The following is a 14651-nucleotide window of genomic DNA, read 5'->3' on the forward strand; positions in this document are numbered from 1 at the left end:
CAAGGGCACAGCTGGGCACAGGAAACCCCGATAAAATCCCACAACCCCAGCGCCCAGGGCTCTGCACCCAGAGGCGCCGGCAGGAAAATCCATCTCCCTTTGCAGGGGCCAACAAGGGCACAGCTGGGCACAGGAAACCCCGATAAAATCCCACAACCCCAGAGCTCTGCACCCAGAGGTGCCAGCAGGGAATTCCATCTCCCTTTGCAGGGGCAAACAAGGGCACAGCTGGGCACAGGAAACCCCGATAAAATCCCACAACCCCAGCGCCCAGGGCTCTGCACCCAGAGGCGCCAGCAGGGAATTCCATCTCCCTTTCAAGGACCAAACAAGGGCACAGCTGGGATGTTTCTGGCACAGGGAACCCCAATACAATCCGGTGTGGGGCTCAGCCCCTCCTGGCACCCCGAGAGTGCAGACCCACAACGCAGCTCCCAATGAAGCCCCGAGCAGCTGCAATCCCCCCGGACCCGGGGCTCTGTGCGGGACCTGCCTGGCCACAAACCCCGGCCATAAACGGGGCACAGGGGACGGGAGAATCTCATTCCCAGCCTGCAGATGCGCGATGAATTCCTGCTGCTGCTGAGGGGAATTGGGACGAGCAGGGAGAAGCAGGGCTTTGGGGATTTGGGGACACCTGAGGGGCTCGGAGCCACCCAGGGGTGACAGTGGCCCTGTGCCCCGCCAGGCAGGGCAGAACCCAGGCAGGGGGAAAGGCACAGCCCTGAACACCGAATTTCACATTTTTAGGTATTTTTTCCAGGGATTACAGTGGCTGTGCCAGACCCCTGTGTCCCACCAGGCAGGGCAGAACCCCACAGACCCACACAGGGGGCAAGGCACAGCCCTGAACATTGAATTTTCATTTTTTAGGTATTTTTTTCTGCTTTTTCTGCCCGTGTTCCTGCACTCTCAGCCCGTGCTCCCGTTTTTCCAAGGAACACTAGAGGACTCCAGCGTCCTCCCAAAGCCTCTCAGCAGCCTGGAATTGGCACTGCAGGCAGGGCAGCAGGACCCAGATCCTGTCAGCTCCCGGCTCGGTGATAATGAAACAGCCAGCATTAAAAAAAGAAAATTATGGGAAGAAAAGGAGATAAAAACCAGCCTTTTCCTTTTTTTTCTTTTGGTTTAACTGCCAAGCTGAGGGAATGGCAGAGAATGAGCAATGGAGCTCCAGGATGTCATGGGGGGAGTGTGGCCTTGGTGTGGGGCAGCAAATTTGGAATTTCCAAGGGACATGGGGGGCACAGGGACATGGGGGGCACAGGGACCCTGCCCTGGGGGCACAGGGGGGCACAGGGACCCTGCCCTGGGGGCACAGGGACATGGGGGGCACAGGGACATGGGGGGCACAGGGACCCTGCCCTGGGGGCACAGGGGGGCACAGGGACCCCCACCCTGCCCTGGCACTGCCCTCGTGCCAGCAGGTGCCACCCCACGGTCGCAGGGACAGTCTGGGGGATGGGCAGGAATGTGCTGGGGGGCTCCGAGGGGGTTTTGGGGTGTCCTGGGCCCACCCGGGCGCTCTGCATGGGCGCTGTGCCAGCCCTGCCCTGCAGGGACCCCGGGGGACAGCGGGTGGCAGCGGGTGGCAGGCACGGCCCGAGGGGCAGCCGGCCCAGCCCGGCCCAGGGGTGCCATCACTCACCCAGGTAGCCCTGGCTCTTCTTCTGCAGCGCCGTGACCGGACAGTCCTTGTGCGCCAGCAGCAGCTGCTTCAGCTGCGCCACCTCGTTCCTGAGCAGCGTCACCTCGTTCTGAGGGACACAGAGACACTGAGTCACTGCGCAGAGCGTCCCAACACCCTCGGTGACCCAAAACCCTCAGAGCTTCCAAAAACCTGGTTCCTAGGCCCACCCAGGGCTTGCCAACTCCTCAGGCTCCTGAGTTCTGGCCAGCCAGCCCTGCAGGCTCCCAGCCGGCCACCCATCAGGGTGTCCAGCTGGGCCGTGCCAGGCCGTGCAGGGCTGGCCATCAGGCTAGCTGGTGTTCTGGCCGGCCCGAGCCCCGTGCCAGGCCGTGCCCAGCCCTGTGCCCCACTCACACTCAGCTGGATGTTCTGGCGCCGTGCCGGCTCCTTGCCAGCGCAGTGCCACTGCCCACTCGTTCTGGCGGTCACTGTTCTGAGGGACCAGAGCTCCGTGCCAGGCCTGCGCAGCGTCCCCACCTCAGCCAGCTTCGCAGACTGGCGGCCAGCCTCCCAGCCGTGCCAGGCCGTGGCCAGGGCCTGTGCCACCTCACAATCAGCTGGAGTTCTGGCCGGGCCCGGGCAGCCCGTGCCAGGCCGTGCCCAGCCCTGTCCCACCACACTCAGCTGGATGTTCTGCCGTGCCAGCCCAGTGGCCAGGCGTGGGGCCAGCCCTGTGCCCCACTCAGGCTCAGCTGGATGTTCTGGCCGTGCCAGCCCCGTGCCAGGCCGTGCCCAGCCCTGTGCCCCACTCACGCTCAGCTGGATGTTCTGGCTGGTGAGCTCCTCGGCTTTCTTCTCCAGCGAGGACACCCAGAGCTTGCGTTTCTGCCGGCAGCGCGAGGCGGCCGCGCGGTTCCGCTCCAGGAAGCGCTGCCGGCGCTCGTCCGGGTCCTCGTCAGCCGCGCGCCGGCGCCGGCCCCCGGAGCCCGAGCTGGGCGTGGGCTGGGCCGGGGACACCTGCGGGGACAGGGGGACATGGGGAGAGATGGGCCAGGGACACCTGGGGACAGGGACAGGGAGAGATGGGCTGGGGACACCTGGGGACACCTGCGGGGACAGGGGGACATGGGGAGAGATGGGCTGGGGACACCTGGGGACAGTGGGACATGGCTGGGGACACCTGAGGGGACAGGGAGAGATGGGCTGGGACACCTGGGGACACCTGAGGGGACAGGGGGAGATGGGCCAGGGACACCTGGGGACAGGGAGATGGGCTGGGGACACCTGGGGACACCTGAGGGGACAGGGGGACATGGGGAGAGCTGGGCAGGGCTGGGGACACCTGGGGACAGGGACAGGGGACAGGGACAGGGGACAGGGACAGGCTCAGCAGCGGCTCTGGGACAGGCAGGACACGGCGCTGGCACCGCAGAGTGAGCGGAGCTTGGTCCCACTGCCACCGCCGGGGCAGCAGATAATCCCGGCTTTCAAGAATGCAATTTGCTTTAAAAATTAATTTTCCCCTCAAAACCTCCAGCCAAACAAGCTGTAGGGAACGGGAGGGTTTGTAGGGCCTCAGTTTTATTGGGGCGAACAGCCAGGGCTGGCAGTGGAGCAGCTCCAGCCCCATGGAGAGAGGGCCCGGCCCAGCCCCACACAAGGAGGGGCCAGCCCAGCCCAGCCCCACACAATGAGGGCCCGGCCCAGCCCCGGTGCAGCAGATGGAGATCAAGCCCTGCACAGCCAGCCGGGGGGAGCAGGTGGCCTCGCTGACGGAGGCTGCTGGCACTCGGCTGCGGCAGAGCCAGCCCGGCTGATCGCCTGAGCGGGAGCGTTTAACGCAGGCCTGGGCAGGGGCAGGAGGGGAAACGCTCCTTCCCCACCAGCCCCGGGGCTGCCGGGCAGGTGAGCAGGGCTGGAGGCCCTGCCTGGTGCGCTGGGGGCGCCTCAGGGCTGAGCAGCCCTGGCATGGACAGGGTGACAGGGTTTAACCCCTTCTGCGGTGTGGGGAGGGCGCGGGGAGGGTTTGTGCTCCCTGCCAGCCCTGGGAGCCCCAGGGCAGCCCCTGCAGCTCCAGTGCAGCATTAGCAGCATTATCAGCATTATCAGCAGCCCCAGGGCAGCCCCAGCAGCTCCAGTGCAGCATTAGCAGCATTATCAGCATTATCAGCAGCTCCAGTGCAGCATTAGCAGCATTATCAGCATTATCAGCAGCCCCAGCAGCAGCTCCAGTGCAGCATTATCAGCAGCACTAGCAGCAGCCCCAGCACACACACGCACACACACACACTCACACACACTCACACACCTGTGGCTGGGCCGGGGACGGCGTGTCGGGGTGCTGTCCCCCCTGGCTCTGCTCCGGCCGCGCGGTCACCAAGGTGCTGGCCGAGCCCACGGCCAGGCTGCTGCCGTTCAGCGAGGAGGAGGCTGCCAGGCTGGCCTTCAGCCTCTGCCAGGGACAGAGAGGGACATCGGAGGAGCTGCCAGGGCCCCGGCAGCCCCTGCAGCCCCTGCAGCCACCCCGCTGGACACGGGCACCAGCAGCGCCCAGCCCAGCGGGCAGTGCCAGCCCAGCCCTGCCCAGCTGGCAGCCCCAGGGGCCAGGCAGGCTGCAGGGCCCAGGTGTCCCCGAGCGCCCGCAGCGGGAGCTGAGGGTGCAGAGGGACCCAGGGGTGCCTGGTGACAATGGTGACAGTGGTGCCCAATCCCCTCCCTGAGGGACCCAGGGGTGACAGTGGTGACAATGGTGCCCAATCCCTTCCCTGAGGGACCCAGGGGTGACAATGGTGCCCAATCCCCTCCCTGAGGGACCCAGGGGTGACAATGGTGCCCAATCCCCTCCCTGAGGGACCCAGGGGTGACAATGGTGCCAATGGTGCCCAATCCCCTCCCTGAGGGACCCAGGGGTGACACTGGTGCCCAATCCCTTCCCTGAGGGACCCAGGGCTGACAGTGGTGACAGTGGTGCCCAATCCCCTCCCTGAGGGACCCAGGGGTGACAATGGTGCCCAATCCCCTCCCTGAGGGACCCAGGGGTGACAGTGGTGACAATGGTGACAGTGGTGTCCAATCCCCTCCCTGAGGGACCCAGGGGTGACAGTGGTGCCCAATCCCTTCCCTGAGGGACCCAGGGGTGCCAATGGTGCCAATGGTGCCCAATCCCCTCCCTGGCTCTGGGGGCTGCCCCAGGCAGGAGCTGCAGGAGCCTGGGGACCCCTGACAGTGCCCCCACTCACCAGTTTGGCTTCCGAGTGCACCGGGAGTGCTGAGGGCGACAGGGACCCGCTGCTGCCGCCGCTGCTGCCGCCGGTGCTGCCGGGGGGCCCGGGGATGCCGGGGATGTTGGGCACCATGGCCACGGGCCGGGCCAGCTGCGGGCACGGGACAGAGCCGTTGGCACCGGAGCAGCTCCTGGCAGGGCCGGGCTGCCAACCCCGAGCAGTGCTCAGCCCCTGCCACCCTGGGTGCCAGAACACCAGCACGGAGCACAGGGCAGGTTCTGGAAGGTTCTCTCACCGAGATGACCGACGGCATCTGCACGGGGGGCCCGGGCAGCACGGGCACGGTCTGGCCGTTGGCGAGCTGCACGACGAGAGGGAGGGAGGAGCTGGGAGAGCTGCAAAACACAACAACAGCTCTGCAAAGCTGCAAAACACAACAACAGCCCTGCACCACTGCTAAACACAACAACAGCTCTGCAAAACTGCAAAACACAACAACAGCTCTGCAAAACTGCAAAACACAACAGCAGCTCTGCAAAACTGCAAAACACAACAACAGCTCTGCAAAACTGCAAAACACAACAACAGCTCTGCACCACTGCAAAACACAACAACAGCTCTGCAAAACTGCAAAACACAACAGCAGCTCTGCAAAACTGCCCTGGGAGAGCTGCAAAACACAACAGCAGCCCTGCACCACTGCCCGGGCCATGGCAGCGCCAGCCGTGCCAGCTGTGCCAGCTGTGCCAGCCCAGCAGCCCCACTGTGGCAGCTCTCCCTGGCTCCCAGGGGATGATTCCTGGATGGAATTCCTGCCTCTGGAGCTCTCCCTGCCTGTACTCACCAGCGCCGCCTGTGTGTCTGTCCGTGCAGTCAGTCATGTCAGCTCTCACCAGTCTGTCTGTGTGTCGTCTGTCTGTCAGATCTCTCCCAGCCACACTCACCCAGTGCCGCTGGCGGGCGGTGCCTGCACTCACTCAGCTGTGTGTGTCTGTCTGTCTGTCAGTCAGTCAGTCTGTCTGTGTGTCTGTCAGTCTGTCTGTGTGTCAGTCTGTCTGTTGGATCTCTCCCAGCCCACACTCACCCCAGGTGCCGGCTGGCGGGCGGTGCCTGCACTCACCCAGCTGTGTCTGTCTGTCCGTGTGTCTGTGTGTCTGTCAGTCAGTCTGTCTGTCTGTCAGTCTGTCTGTCTGTCAGGATCCCAGCCCACACTCACCCCAGGTGCCGGCTGGCGGGCGGTGCCTGCACTCACCCAGCTGTGTCTGTCCGTCTGTCTGTCAGTCTGTCTGTCAGTCTGTCTGTGTGTCAGTCTGTCTGTCGGATCTCTCCCAGCCCACACTCACCCCAGGTGCCGGCTGGCGGGCGGTGCCTGTGTGATGACCGACGTTGGCGAGGGCAGCGTGGCCGCGGCGTGCAGGCTGTCGTAGCCCAGGTGCAGCGGCAGCGAGCCCGGCCGCACGATGGTGGGCGTGGGGGTGGACAGGACCACGGCCTTGGGGGGGCCCTCCTGGGGGGCACAGAGCACAGACAGGGGCTGCTCAATGCCAGATCCTCAGGCTCCAGAAACCCCATCGCAGAAACTCAGGGGAGCACATGGCCCACACGGTGAGGGGGCAAAGCTCCAGCCACTGAGCTCGGGGTGTTTGGGAGGGAGCTGAAGCTCCAGCCCCTCACTATTCAGGGTGTTTGGGATGGAGGTGAAGCTCCAGCCCCTCACTATTCAGGGTGTTTTAGGAGCTCCAGCCCCTCCATTTGGGGTGCTTTAGGAAGGGGTGAATCTCCAGCCCCTCCATCCCTTCAGAGGCCCAACTCAGGCCCCAGAAAGGCCCAAATCAGGTCTCAATAAAGCCCAAATCCCGCCCTGAGGAGCCCAGCCGGGTCCCCAGGGCCCAGCCGCACCTTGTCCCGGTCCCTGTCCCTGTCCCTGTCCCGGTCCCGGTCCCGGTCCCGGTCCCGCGGGGGCGAGCGGGGCCGCGCTGCCGAGGGGCTCTCGGGCGGGGACGAGTCCACGTCCAGCGGCTCCTCCTCCTTGATCCGCACGTCCGGCGTGGAGGGCAGCGACATGTCCAGGGCGGCCGAGCCCTGCGGGAGGGACAGACGGTCAGCCGGGATGGACGGACAGACAGGCTGGGAGGACAGACAGACACCCTGGAAGGAGCCCCCATCTCGCGCTGCCTGCGAAAGGCTCTCTGCTCCCCGGGCTGGAGGCTCAGGCCCCCGGCCTTGCCCATTTATTATCATTATTATCATTGTTATTTATTGGCACTGCAGCAGCCCCCGTGGCAGCCCCGTGTGGGGCCCAGGGACACTCAGCACTGCCCCCGGGCTGTCTCTGGGATTTTCAGCACAAAAAGGGCCCTGCGAAGGAGAACAGGCACCCCAGGCAAGCGCCTGCGAGTTACAGGAGCCACTTCCACTCACACAAGAGCTGTAAAACATTGTATAAATCAGCCTGAATTATTTTATTACCCGATTATCAAAAGCAAACAAAGAGCCATGCAAGTTATTAAATATCTATGAGCGCCCCATTAAAATAAAACCCCACCATATGCCTGGAGTTGGCCCCTTGCCACCACCCTGGGATCCAGCAGAGCCACGTGGCCCGGCGGAACCAGCCAGGGACGTGCAGGGGACCCCGGGGCAGGGGACGGCTGAGTTTGGGGTCCCAGACGTGCAGGGGGGCCGTGGCAGGGCAGGGATGCTGCTCCAGAGCAGGCAAATCCCCCGGGCCCTGCTCCTGCCCCAAAGCAGCCCTGGCAGCTGCTCGTCCAGCCTGCGCCCCGTCCCTGCCTGCTCCCTGCCCGTCCGTCTGTCCGTCCACCTGTCCCTCCATCCGTCCGTCCATCCCTGCTCCATCCATCCACAATCCATCCATCCACAATCCATCCCTGCTCCGTCCATCCATCCATCCATCCATCCATCCATCCATCCATCCATCCACAATCCATCCATCCCTGCTCCATCCATCCATCCATCCATCCATCCATCCATCCATCCATCCATCCATCCATCCATCCATCCATCCATCCGTCCATCCATCCATCCATCCATCCATCCATCCATCCGTCCATCCCTGCTCCATCTGTCCATCCATCCCCTCATTTTGGGGTGTTTTGGGCTATTTCAGAGCTCCAGCCCCTCCGTTTGGGCTGTTTCACACAGCATCACAGCTCCAGCCTCCTGTGTGGTTCCTCGGGTGGGTCTGCCCACAGCAGGTGCAGCAATAACCAAATTACCTGCCCTCATACCCACGTACCTGCTCTTATTCCCATTTCCCTGCCCTTATTCCCATTTCCCTGCCCTTTTAGAGCCCAGCCGCGGCCGGGGGTGCAGCAATACCCGTTTCCCTGCCCCCATTCCCGCCTGTTCCTGCCCCCATCTCTGCTCATTCCTGCCCCCCATCCCTGCCTGTTCCTGCCCCCATCCCTGCCTGTTCCTGCCCCCATCCCTGCCTGTTCCTGCCCCCCATCTCTGCCCATTCCTGCCCCCATCCCTGCCTGCTCCTGCCCCCCATTCCCGCCTGCTCCTGCCCCCATCTCTGCCCATTCCTGCCCCCCATCCCTGCCTGTTCCTGCCCCCCATCCCTGCCTGCTCCTGCCCCCCATCCCTGCCTGTTCCTGCCCCCCATCCCCGCCTGCTCCTGCCCCCATCTCTGCCCATTCCTGCCCCCCATCCCGGCCTGTTCCTGCCCCCATCTCTGCCCATTCCTGCCCCCCATCTCTGCCCATTCCTGCCCCCCATCCCTGCCTGCTCCTGCCCCCCATCCCTGCCTGTTCCTGCCCCCATCTCTGCTCATTCCTGCCCCCCATCCCTGCCTGCTCCTGCCCCCCATCCCCGCCTGTTCCTGCCCCCATCTCTGCCCATTCCTGCCCCCCATCTCTGCTCATTCCTGCCCCCCATCCCCGCCTGTTCCTGCCCCCCATCTCTGCCTGTTCCTGCCCCCCATCCCTGCCTGTTCCTGCCCCCATCTCTGCTCATTCCTGCCCCCCATCTCTGCTCATTCCTGCCCCCCATCCCCGCCTGTTCCTGCCCCCCATCCCCGCCTGTTCCTGCCCCCCATCTCTGCTCATTCCTGTCCCCCATCTCTGCCCATTCCTGCCCCCCATCCCCGCCTGTTCCTGCCCCCCATCCCTGCCTGCTCCTGCCCCCCATCCCCGCCTGTTCCTGCCCCCCATCTCTGCCTGTTCCTGCCCCCATCTCTGCCCATTCCTGCCCCTCATCCCTGCCCATTCCTGCCCCCCATCTCTGCCCATTCCTGCCCCCCATCTCTGCCCATTCCTGCCCCCATTCCCGGCCGTTCGTGCCTCCCTTCCCCGCTCCAGAACAAAGGGCAGGAGCCTTTGCCGCAGCCGCATACCAATGAGAGAGATCAATTTCGGTTTAAAGAGCCTGTTATTGGCGGAGGGGGGGAGCGGCTGGGAAGGCAGGTTTCAGTTTTAATTCTGAATTCCTCCGTTCCCCATCTCGGCAAGATTTACGCGGCTCGGCTCCCGCAGTTTATTTCCGAGCAGCGCCGCTGACTGCGAGCGTATGCGCGGCCATACATCAATTTAGTAAATGTATGTGCCAGGCTGCGCGCCCGGCACGCATCTGCTGCCGCTCCCGCCCGGCCAGCGGGCGGGGCGGGGGCTGCAAATGTCCTTAATTAGCTGCTTTCTGATGAGATCCGCGCGTCCTTCAGCCGCCGGCGCTCCCGGCCTGCGGGGGCAGCCGGGATCGATGGCGCTGGCGGAGCGCGGAGCTCTTTGTTAGCGAATCTGCTCCCTCCTGCCCACCGAGCTGCGACGGAGCCCCGGTGCCCCCGGCCCGTGCTGCCCCTCCCGGGCTCCGTCCCGCCGGGCCGGGGCCCCGAGGGCGTTCTGATCCCATCCGGGTCCGGGGGGTTCTGATCCCAACCCAGGTCCGGTGGGTTCTGCTGTAACCCAGGTCCGGTGGGTTCTGATCCCTCCCTGGGTCCGGTGGGTTCTGATCCCTCCCCGGGTCCGGTGGGTTCTGATCCCAACCCGGGTCCGGTGGGTTCTGATCCCATCCGGGTCCGGTGGGTTCTGCTGTAACCCTGGGTCCGGGGGGTTCTGATCCCTCCCCGGGTCCGGGGGGTTCTGCTGTAACCCTGGGTCCGGTGGGTTCTGATCCCTCCCCGGGTCCGGTGGGTTCTGATCCCAACCCAGGTCCGGTGGGTTCTGATCCCATCCGGGTCCGGTGGGTTCTGATCCCTCCCCGGGTCCGGTGGGTTCTGCTCCCATCCGGGTCCGGTGGGTTCTGATCCCTCCCCGGGTCCGGGGGGTTCTGATCCCACCCCGGGTCCGGGGGGTTCTGATCCCAACCCGGGTCCGGGGGTTCTGATCCCTCCCCGGGTCCGGGGGTTCTGATCCCACCCAGGTCCGGTGGGTTCTGATCCCTCCCCGGGTCCGGTGGGTTCTGCTGTAACCCTGGGTCCGGGGGGTTCTGATCCCAACCGAGGTCCGGTGGGTTCTGCTCCCTCCCCGGGTCCGGTGGGTTCTGATCCCAACCCAGGTCCGGGGGGTTCTGCTGTAACCCCGGGTCCGGTGGGTTCTGATCCCATCCGAGGTCCGGTGGGTTCTGATCCCTCCCCGGGTCCGGGGGTTCTGATCCCTCCCCGGGTCCGGTGGGTTCTGATCCCTCCCGGGTCCGGTGGGTTCTGATCCCTCCCCGGGTCCGGTGGGTTCTGATCCCTCCCCGGGTCCGGGGGTTCTGATCCCTCCCCGGGCCCTGCAGTTCCTTCCCTGTCATTATTTTGGGCTCTCCCCCTCTCTATTTCCACAGTTCCTTCCCTGCCATTATTATGGGTACTCCCCCTCTCTATTTCTGCAGCTCCTTCCCTGCCATTATTTTGGGCTCTCCCCCTCTCTATTTCTGCAGCTCCTTCCCTGTCAGGTATTTTGGGCTCTCCCCCTCTCTATTTCCCCCCTTTTTCCGAAGTGCAAAGCCAAAGGAATAATGAACCCTTCAATCAGCTCTCGGCAGGCCAGCATCGGTGGGAACGGCGCCAAAGTCACCCGAGGGACACCAGCAAGGCCCCGCAGGGCAGCAGATCCCGCCAGGGCCGTGCCTGCACAGGAGCCGCCCCAGTGCTCCCAGTGCCCCCAGTCCCTCCCAGTCCCTCCCAGTTCCTCCCAGTGCCCCCAGTGCCCCCAGTCCCTCCCAGTCCCTCCCAGTCCCTCCCAGTGCCTCCCAGTGCCCCCCAGTGCCCCCAGTCCCTCCCAGTCCCTCCCAGTCCCTCCCAGTCCTTCCCAGTGCTCCCAGTGCCCCCCAGTGCCCTCTGTGCCCCCAGTCCCCCCCAGTGCTCCCAGTCCCTCCCAGTGCTCCCAGTGCCCCCCAGTGCCTCCCAGTGCCCTCAGTGCCCCCAGTGCCCTCTGTGCCCCCAGTGCTCCCAGTGCCCCCAGTGCTCCCAGTGCTCCCAGTCCCTCCCAGTGCTCCCAGTCCCCCCCAGTGCTCCCAGTCCCTCCCAGTGCCCCCCAGTCCCTCCCAGTGCCCCCAGTGCCCCCAGTGCCCCCCAGTCCCCCCCAGTGCCCCCAGTCCCTCCCAGTCGCTCCCAGTCCCCCCCAGTGCCCCCAGTGCCCCCCAGTGCCCCCCAGTGCCCCCCAGTGCCCCAGTGCTCCCAGTGCTCCCAGTGCTCCCAGTCCCTCCCAGTCCCTCCCAGTCCCCCCCAGTGCCCCCAGTCCCTCCCAGTCCCTCCCAGTCCCTCCCAGTGCTCCCAGTCCCTCCCAGTCGCTCCCAGTCCCTCCCAGTGCTCCCAGTCCCCCCAGTCCCTCCCAGTGCTCCCAGTCCCTCCCAGTGCTCCCAGTGTCCCCTCTTGCCTTTTTCTCGTCATCCTCGGCCGCCTTCTTGAACTCGTGCTCGAAGGAGCTGGCCAGCTCGTTGAACAGCCCCACCTCCTCACAGTTCTTCAGGAACCGCGTCGGGGTCGGGGTCTGATCTGGGTCGGAACACCGGGAATTGGTCAGGGAGAGCAAAACCAAAAATCCCCATTTTACCACCCAGACCCCTCAGTGGGAGCCCCGGGGCCGTGGGTGTCACCCTGGGGACAGCCGGTGACACTGTGGAACGGGACAGTCACTGTGAGCTGGGTTTGTCTCTCTGCTGTTCAGGGGAACAATCACAAGGGGATCATTCTGAGGGTTTCTGTCAGTTCCTGGCTGTGGGATCCCCGTCCCTCCCACCCCAAAGTGATTCCCTGGGAATTCTCCCCTCCTGTGCCAGCTCTGAATCCCAGAGAGAAAACGGTCCCAAAAATCCCAGAGACAAAATGGTCCCAAAAAATCTCAGAGACAAAATGGTAAAGAAAAACCCCAGAGACAAAATGGTCCCAAAGAATCGCGGAGACAAAATGGTCCCAAAAAATCCCAGAGACAAAATGGTCCCAAAAATCCCAGAGAGAAAACGGTCCCAAAAATCCCAGAGACAAAATGGTCCCAAAAATCCCAGAGACAAAATGGTCCCAAAAATCCCAGAGACAAAATGGTGGCTCAGAAAAGCCTGGGATAATGGAATTTCAGGCAATAACGGGCCCAGATCTCTCTGCTCACAGCCAGCAGGGTTTTACAGCCCTCACTCCCCCGTCTGTGCCAGACACGCTGGGCCTGCACTGGTGTGGGGGTTTAGCTGGTCCTGATCTCATCACGGATAAATTGATTTTTGGGGGTTTAGTTGGTCTTGAACTGATCATGGATAAACTGATTTTTGGGGGTTTAGCTGGTCCTGGACCAGCTGTGGATAAATTGATTTTTGGGGCTTCAGCTGGTCCTGATGTGACCATGGCTAAATTGGGTTTGTTTGGGGTTTTTTCTGTGTTTTACCCCAGAGCGGCCCCGAGTGTCAGGGTGACCTTGTTCCTTGTGCTCCTGAAGCGTTTCATCCCCTCGTGCTTTTCCAGAGAGAGAAATCCTGAAATTCCCCCTGGGAATGAATTCTGCCCACAGGCACAGCTCACCCCAGCCCTGGGGAGCCCAGCTGCATTCCCGTTCCCTGCATTCCCGTTCCCTGCATTCCCATTCCCTGCATTCCCGTTCCCTGGCTGAGCCCCGGGGCTGGGCAGGAGATGAGCAGGGAAGGAGGTGCCAGCCTGCTGCTGCTGCTGCTGCAGTTTTGTTTTGTTTTGTTTTGTTTTGTTTTGTTTTGTTTTGCTTTGTTTTGTTTTGTTTTGTTTCGTTTTCCCCAAAACCCCTCCAGGGTGTCCCCTCTATCACCCAGCAGGGACACAGAGGGACTCTGGGGGTCTTGTGGGGTTTGGGTTCCCCCCATTTTACAGAGGCTGTGGGAGCTCTGGCTGGGGCTCTGCAGAGCTCGTGGGGCTTTAATTTATTTTATTTATTTATTTTACTTTATTTATTTAATTTATTAACTGCAGCTTCCCAAAAGCTCGGGGAAAACTGACACCTGGGCTGAGAGGGGAAGCTGCTCCGTCAGGGCTGGCTCATCGCGCTCAAAGCACACGCAGAGACGTGAAAGCCCTTCTGGCCATAAATCCTCCAGCCTTTAATAAAAAACGGCGAGAGCTTAAAAAAAAATATTAAAAAAAAAACCCCAAACCCCACAAAACCTGATACCACCATAAAAAATAAAGAAAAACCGTGGGAGGCTGATGAAATGCAGATGAGGGGGTCTCTGGGGCGCAGCTGTGCCGTACCTGCGATGATGACGGAGTCGGTGCGAGCGGGGCCGAACTTGAGCGTCAGCTCGTGCTTGTGCTTGTGCACGGCCAGGTGATCCTCGTTGGTGAACCTCTGCAAGGCAACGGCACACACAGGCGATCAGCCGGGGTATGGGCACAGAATGGGCACAGAACGGGCGATCAATGCTCGGGGTATGGGCACAGAACGGGCAATCAATGCTTGGGGTCATGGTCAGAGAATGGGCACAGAATGGGCGATCAGCGCTTGGGGTATGGGCACAGAATGGGCACAGAACGGGCACAGCACGGGCGATCAGCGCTCGGGGTGTGGGCACAGAACGGGCAATCAATGCTCGGGTTATGGGCACAGAACGGGCACAGAACGGGCACACAACGGGCGATCAATGATCGGGGTCATGGTCAGAGAATGGGCGATCAGCGCTCGGGGTGTGGGCACAGAACGGGCACAGCACGGGCACAGGATGGGAGATCAACACTCGGGGTATGGGCACAGAACGGGCAATGAATGCTCGGGATCATGGGCACAGAACAGGCACAGAACGCTCGGGGTATGGGCACAGAATGGGCACAGAACGGGCAATCAATGCTCGGGGTCATGGTCAGAGAATGGACGATCAACGCTCGGGGTATGGGCACAAAACGGGCACACATCGGGCGATCAATGCTCGGGGTATGGGCACAGAATGGGCACAGAACGGCCACAGAATGGTCACAGAACGGGCACAGAACAGGCGATCAACGCTCAGGGTTATGGGCACAGAACGGGCACAAAACGGGTGATAAACACTCGGGGTCATGGTCAGAGAACAGGCAATCAATGCTCGGGGTCATGGGCACAGAATGGGCACAGAACGGGTGATAAATGCTTGGGGTCATGGTCAGAGAATGGGCGATCAGCGCTCGGGTTATGGGCACAGAACGGGCACAAAACGGGCACACATCGGGCGATCAGCGCTCGGGGTTATGGGCACAGAACGGGCAATCAGCACTGGGGGTTATGGGCTCGTCCTATGGAGGGGGAGAGGATCTGTGGGAGAAGGGACAGAGGGGGACAGGGTGTGGGACAAGGGGACAGAAGGGGACAGGGCTGTGTGAGAAGGTGACAGCTGTGGGAGCAGGGGACAGAAGGGGACAGGGCTGTGGG

General features: G+C 62.9%; 1 protein-coding gene across 1 annotated transcript in view; it reads right to left on the reverse strand.

Moving 5' to 3' along the window:
• LOC135459075 (cyclic AMP-dependent transcription factor ATF-7-like) overlaps positions 1-14651 on the reverse strand; it is a 54039-nt gene that overhangs the window by 4365 nt on the left and 35023 nt on the right. The window contains exons 3-11 of the mRNA XM_064734692.1: positions 13502-13598; positions 11673-11791; positions 6754-6936; positions 6198-6361; positions 5150-5249; positions 4870-5004; positions 3939-4082; positions 2444-2647; positions 1649-1757 (exon numbers count right to left, since the gene is read on the reverse strand). Coding sequence (XP_064590762.1) covers positions 1649-1757; positions 2444-2647; positions 3939-4082; positions 4870-5004; positions 5150-5249; positions 6198-6361; positions 6754-6936; positions 11673-11791; positions 13502-13598 — 1255 coding nt within the window. The remainder of the gene's footprint in view (positions 1-1648; positions 1758-2443; positions 2648-3938; positions 4083-4869; positions 5005-5149; positions 5250-6197; positions 6362-6753; positions 6937-11672; positions 11792-13501; positions 13599-14651) is intronic.

The sequence above is a fragment of the Zonotrichia leucophrys genome, chromosome 29 (genome assembly GCF_028769735.1).
Source record: "Zonotrichia leucophrys gambelii isolate GWCS_2022_RI chromosome 29, RI_Zleu_2.0, whole genome shotgun sequence".
Classification (NCBI taxonomy): domain Eukaryota; kingdom Metazoa; phylum Chordata; class Aves; order Passeriformes; family Passerellidae; genus Zonotrichia; species Zonotrichia leucophrys.